The 7,099-nt window shown below is 36.7% G+C and overlaps 1 protein-coding gene across 1 annotated transcript; it reads right to left on the minus strand.

The window, feature by feature from the left end:
* Window positions 1-865: 865 nt before the first annotated feature.
* Window positions 866-5,194, minus strand: LOC104591641 (lysine histidine transporter 1-like). The gene is made up of 8 exons (XM_010250576.2): window positions 5,011-5,194; window positions 2,922-3,076; window positions 2,362-2,745; window positions 1,891-2,284; window positions 1,682-1,787; window positions 1,473-1,564; window positions 1,298-1,366; window positions 866-1,199 (listed from the first exon to the last, which is right to left on the minus strand). Exons 1-8 carry the CDS (start codon window positions 5,056-5,058, stop codon window positions 1,101-1,103), a joined length of 1,347 nt encoding a protein of 448 aa, XP_010248878.1. The 5' UTR covers window positions 5,059-5,194; the 3' UTR covers window positions 866-1,100.
* Window positions 5,195-7,099: the final 1,905 nt, after the last annotated feature.

Here is a 7,099-nt window from a genome sequence, read left to right on the forward strand (position 1 = left end):
TGCGTTTGGAAACGATGAAAATAAGTGTGAATGTAAATATGGTGTAAAACGGTTAATATAAATTGTAAAATTGGGTTAGTTTTACACTGACAAATTTATCTTCTTACCAAATAGGCTTTTAGTTGTAATTGATGCAAACATGAATTCTAATAAAGCATATGCTTTTTTTTATTAAAAGCCCATTTGAATGCAAATTTATTGATGTACTTTTACATCTTATTATTAAAAGCTCATTTAAATGCAAATTTATTGATGTACTTTTACATCTTATTATCAATGTGAATATGCATTGGTTTGTAATTTGTCAATGCATAAATGTAATGTTGCCAAACACAGACAAAAGTGAAAAGAATTTAAATTTACCCTGAACTAGGATTTACACTCTATTTGTATTGTTTCCAAACGCAGCCTTAATTGTAAAAACACTAGGTTTTTTGTAGGGAATTCAAGAAGAATGTGTTTTCAACTATCAGTTCCCAGCCGATCGAGGAGAGGAAGGACTCAAAGGATTCTATTGGGTTTATGACGTTAGATTCTCTTCCGTAGAAAGGTTTCCTCTTCTGCCGTGCTGGTATATTTTGAAAATTCAAACAAGAGTCATCAAGGACATTTTATTTTTTTTCCGTGAATATTAACGGTTGAATGCTATGTTTGGAACCCATAGGGTATATTTAAGTAGCTTTCTTTTAATTAATTTATCACTAGAACATCAGTAACTTTTCAGTTGAAACTGGTAGGAACCCTGAAAATATTTATTTCCAAATTCACATCAACTTTACACGATGATAATAGAGAAAGCATGGAAGAATAGAGTTCATTCACAAACACAAATGCAGAGAAGCAGTTCGAAAACAAACACGAAACTCGGTGAAAAATAACCCTTTTATTTTGTGCTCATATACACAGTCCACCTATCTATCGGTACGTATAGAACGAAATTGCAAGAAGAACCAAGTCATAAGTCCTATTTACTTAAAAACTCACGACATCCAACCAGCAGCTGTCAGCTTTGGGTATATATATATATCAACATTCTCTCCATTGTCATCATATGGATCCCTCTAAGCATTCTGTCCTCTTGTAATGTTAGCAGAAGATGATCATGAATAAAACTTGTAGGTTTTGGCCTGGATAATTATCTGCCTTAGCCCACCAATGGGTGAAAAAATCATCAACATAAGACCCAGTATGATGCAAATCTGGAAATACATTGTGCAAAAGTTGGTTATTAGTATATTCTTCAAAACAGCAGACTAGCAGAGAGAGAGAGAGAGAGAGAGCTATAATTAAGCATTACCCAATTGGTAATCCAAGATAAGCTGAACCTTTTAGGCTTGTAAATGGCGAGCCACATGATGCAAGGGAGCTATAAAGAATACAAGCATGATTAAGTTTGTTAGCTATTCATTGTCGAAGGTTGTAATGCAATTATTCAAATTATTTATTCATAAAATTGAGAATTTTTGGCTTACAAAGTAGGTAGTTGGTGCAAAAGCAAACCCTCCAAAGAATCCAAGAAGCCCACCAAAGAAAGGGAACGTCATAGCAATGAACATTGTTAATGCTGCAAAAGCGATGGAAATATGAAGGTTCAGACAGACACAGAAAAGAAGCAACAGAAACCAATCCAAGCACTGAAATTTAATTACAGTCAGTGAAAGAAAGAATGTAAAGAACCTACCAACATATGAAGTGCGAGCAATCAAACGGAGTCTAAGTCCAGGGGTGAAATGCAGTTTCTTAACCAACACTGTTTCTATCATGTCAAACACTGGCATCGCATAAATCTAAAACAGCACAAAGAAAGGTCATGGTGGTAATTAATTAATGGTTTAAGAAGAAGAAGAATAAAAAAAAAGAGGAGAATCCCATTAATTAATTAAGCTTCACCTGATAGCTTCCAATAACGTGAATGACAACAAACATGTTGGCCATGGCAATTAACCAAGCAGGCTTCTCCAGTGAGATGAGAATATTGTCTGCAACAGAGTTGCCAAACATCCAATAGCCGATCAATGCAACCGGGAAGTAACAAGCAGCCACAATAATATAGGCAAAGATGACACCCTTCCACATGGGTTTCTTGGATGGCCTCTCAGGAGTTGAAGGGATGGTTGCTTGAATCTCCAAGACAACATTGTGCCCAGCATATGCAAATGCCACATCGCCCAAGGCGCTAAAGAAGTTAAGCACGGTTCCAGCAGTGCTCTCGGATTTGTACCCATACTGCACATCTGCTTGAACTCCCTTATCAACAGAAGCTCCCCAAGCAATGGTTGAATAACTACAAAACCACATCTTCAGCATCTTCAGCAGAGAGAGAGAGAGAGATCTAGAGAGAGAGAGAGAGAGAGAGGGTACCTCAAGGACATGACTGCTGCAGCCAAAGAGACACCAGAAATGGAGTTAAAGTTGGGAAGTTGAGAGAGGACAAAGTGGATAGAAGCAAAGATCATGATGAAGTAGCTGCGCTTAATATCCTTGCAGCTGCTACACACTGTATCATGAAACTTCTTCAAGGATTGCCCTCCAGTAACCATGTAAACTATGTTGACACCAACTTCGACTACCAGCTGCTGGGGTACAACGATCCAGAGACCAAGCTTCTCGCCAAAGGCATATTGACCCAACTCATGGTATCTGTCGAACCGCTTCCCTGGAACCATCTCATGCATCTCGACCATTTGCCACAAGGTGTACAGAGTGATGACCCAAGACAACACAAGTATGGCCACACCAGGACCCCTAATTAGGAATTAAAACCAAATTAAACAAACAAGTAAGATTTCCAACTTAATTTTGATGGGTAAGCGATGAAAACATCAGTTGCAACCGGAAAATAAAAACTTGGGTTTGCTTCTTCAGCAATATCAGATATCTGATTTTGGGAAAACAAATCATCGTCGCTTGGATAAACATACCATCCGAGCTCCGACATGGCAAAAGGCAGGCTGAGTACTCCAGCTCCAACCATGGCGGTGACATTGTGAAAGGTTGAGTACCACCACTTAGCATTCCTCGAAGAAGTGATGGGAAGCCAGTCGTCGATTTGCTTCTCCTTAGCCGGTTCCTGGTTCTGAGATTTAACATCAACCATTTTTGTCGTAATTTCTTCTTAAGTTTTCACCCAGAATAATCAATCACAAGCCAAGATATATATAAACTGAAAAGAGAACTAAAATCCAACAACCAGAAAGCACTCAGAAATGAACCAATAAACAAACTGATATAAAAAGAATGTGTGATGGAATGAACTGGGTTACTTATAGATAGAATTGACAAGGTAATAAAAGTAAGGGGTTTGAGTTGGTAACAGAGTACAAGTATCGAGCCTGATTCCTAGAACAGATTTTCGAATCTCTGTAGTCTGCTGGGTATCTTTCCATACATAGTGACCAAATAAGTTTGTTAGCGAAAAAATAATAAAATAAACTGTTGAGGTATCAAAGAAGAAAAGCCGTTGTGAGATATTTTTTTGGTTCGGGATTTGCGGATCACAGAATCTCCATTTTCAAGTTTTGACAACGAATCAGGACTGGTCGATAGTTAATACCATAGGAAATTGCTTCTCAATTTTCCTTCCATTTGGTGATGTGGTCATGAATGGCTCATGCGCCTTTTACACGCTGCAGGCAGGAAAACAAAAAGTCGTCCTTGTGGGGCCACCATACTTGACAGTGTATGTGTATCCCAGCCGTCTGATTGGTTAGTCAAAATATTAGTAGGACCATCTCGGGAGGGAGACCCAGGATATTTGCCACGTGTACGATTCTGCAAATACTCACTGGACAGAGGGAGAATCAGAAATCTCAAATCATGGATGGCAGCACAAGCAACGCCCAACGCAGAGCGGACGGGATAACCAGAGTGAGACTGAGAGTGATAGCGTCAGCCTGAAAATAAGGATGGCTACGTGCCCACCGGTGGAGGCCAGGGGAGTGCTTTCCCTCAACTTTGAAGGAGAGAAAAGTTGTCACCTCTCTACCCTACGACCTACGTTGCCTCATGCCACGTCATCAAACTAATGTCCAATGTGGCGTATTGTGATTGGCCTAGCGTTACATGTCCAACTGTAAGGAATGGTACCAACAAATCACATGGATGGATCAGGACGGAGCTTTTGGAGATTGGAGTGATCTCTCACTCACACAAAGCACGCGGTTCCTCATGCTTTCCGTATTAATATTAAACCAATTAAAACGAAAAAGATATACCATAATTTGCACCAGTTAATTCCTTACTGAAATTTTCTTGAACTGGTAGAAAAAGAAATTCCAAGAGATAAAATTAAAATAAATCATCAAATTTTCTCTCTCTGAGTTTTTTTTTTTTTTTTTGAAAAGGGCAAAAGGCCACAGCACCCAATCACAGTAGAACAGAGGAGCTAAGTTGTAAATTACATTTCAGTTGACAGATGAAGAGAGATACCAACTCTATTTTTTCAATGCAAAAAAAAAAAAAAATCAGGTATTGAACAAAAGACAAATACAGGAGAAGACAAGTTGCAACGAACTTCAATTTTCAAAAAATATATAAAAAGTTTATAAAAGCAACCAGTGGAACGACGTTGCGTTGCAAGTCAAAGATCAAAAGAGAGTGCTGGGTATGTAAAGGCCAAAAGCTAATACATAGCAGTGAAGGAAGCCATTAAATTCGAGTGACCAACATAACAGTTCACAAATCAGGTGAGCGATCTCGTGGTTTTCTAACTTGACCAAATCAGTGCAGAGAGAGAGAGAGAGAGAGTGCTGGGTATGTAAAGGCCAAAAGCTAATACATAGCAGTGATTCAGTTGAGTTCCATCTCCCATCAACGGGAAAATAAAGAGCAGTGATTCAATGGAGCTATAACGGAAGAAAAAGGAAAACATAACTGAGGCTTCACCACTGACATCATAGCAAGATACTTGAGAGTGAAGGCAACCCATATCCAAGAAATCAATAAGAAAAACTTCAAAACACATACAGAGACTCAGAGAGAGAGAGAGAGAGAGAGAAAGAGGGAGGTTACCTTGTCGGAGACAGTGGAGTTCTGGTCGTATGTAGTTTGGGTTCCCATGGTTGCAGAGTATTGCACAGATGCAGAAGGAAGAGACAAAGTAGAAGAAGATTGAAATATCGATCGAAAGGCCTGAAACTAGTCTGTATTTAAAAGGAACCGGAGCGAAGTTCTGAGAGTAGAATTGTTGTTGAGATGAATGTATTGGTTTGATTCGGAAGGTGTTGTATTCCAAAAGAAAAGACGTAGGAAAATTACTTAAAATAGAACACTGTTTGGATGATGAGTCTCTCTCCTAGTCCTAGCTATCCCCTTGTCCTTAGGCTGTGTCTTCGGAAGATAATTCTAGCAAAGTTTAGAATTTCAGGCCAGTTATAACTTTTGTTTTCCTGATCGGCTGATCCTAATTAATTTCCTTGATTTTTTTTATTATTTACTCCTCATTTTCCTACCAATAACAAAAATGGCACACGACACCCCCTGAGTTGTTAAATTTCTTATTTTAACCAGTCATGTTTTCTATTTTACAAAAACACCCATCGGCACACAAACGTATGCACAAGTATATTTTTATTTGTTTATCATGTATAATTAAAGGCGTAACCATTAACTACAATGCTCTATTAATTGTCTAAATCTAGGAAATTGCCCAAAAGGAGTACTAAATGAATAAAAGGTGAAGAAGGAAAAACCTAGATTTGTGGGTTAATTAAATCCTTATCAAAATTAATTTTCTTACGTGTGAGCGCTCATAGGATAAGTTTGGTTTGATAGAAACTTCTATCAACTTTCCGTTTCTATCTTGTTTCCTATCAAATTTAACATAACCGGGTTAATTAAATCCTTATCTAAATTACTTCTCGATATATATTTGGTTTGGTAGAAAATAAGAGAGAAATAGAAGATTAAAAGTAAAGTTTTGATACAATTATTTTCTATCAACTTTCTATTTCTGTCTTTTTCCATCAAACTAAAATGGCTTTACTGCTTTTGTATTTTTTGAAGTACAAGAGCATGAAGTATGTTTTTCATTTCTACCGTGTCTTTTGCAATTCAGTAAATATTGTTTTTAAAACAAGCTTTTAATAAAATCATAAATAAATATGTAGTTACGCCATGTTGGTTTACCACATGTGACATGATAAATCTCATGTGCCAACTTATTATTTGCTGAAATTTATAATATAAAAATGTCATATGACCTATACTCTATTGTTGTGACATGTCGCATATATTTTGTCACATTTATAGACATCAAGTTTGCATATATTTTCTCATATATTACAAATTTGCCACATAATATAATATATATATATATATATATATATATATATATAATATTGCCATATGACACAAATTTTTCACATGACATGTATTTACCCATGTGTCACAAATTTTGCCACATTGGTAGATATTTTGCCACTTGCCATATATATTTTTTCATGTATCATATATTCATGGGCATCAAAACATATCCATTTGTTTATGGAGATGAATGAAGATTGAGAGGGCTTGAAAACTCATAGGCCATATGACAGCCAACATGAATTAAGAATTTGGTGTACAAGCTACAACCTAATATAACAAAATCTGTATTAATTCTATGTAACTTATCTTTGCAAAAGAAATATTAGGACATGCGTGGACATGAGCAATATATAATCCCGGTCCATCCAATAATTGAATAAGAAAGGATTCATGTGCACTGAGGCATTCATCATTCGTTTTGGTTTTATAATTTGTAAGCAAATTCCCAACCAGAAAAATAAAATTATTTAAGTTGTATTTGATTGCAGTACAAATTTCATTTGCATTGGTGTAAATGCATGGGAATGCCAAAGGGCTGCATGTAAATTATGGTTGCTTCAAATTTGACTTTATTTTGTTTATTTGTGAGATATAAAATAAAATGACCTCTACTTTAAATGAAAGTAGGAGGAGAATCAGCTATCTACGAACAAAGTATGGTGCAAGATGATCCACTTTATACGAGGAAGAAGTGAGCACATAGGAGGAAGGTGGTGCAAATTTTGCATCAGTTTTTGGGATGCAAAATTTGCACTGTTAGTGAATTGAGTAAAAATTTTGCAGCCAAACAAGA

The sequence above is a fragment of the Nelumbo nucifera genome, chromosome 4 (genome assembly GCF_055504915.1).
Source record: "Nelumbo nucifera cultivar China Antique chromosome 4, China Antique-T2T, whole genome shotgun sequence".
Lineage (NCBI taxonomy): Eukaryota > Viridiplantae > Streptophyta > Magnoliopsida > Proteales > Nelumbonaceae > Nelumbo > Nelumbo nucifera.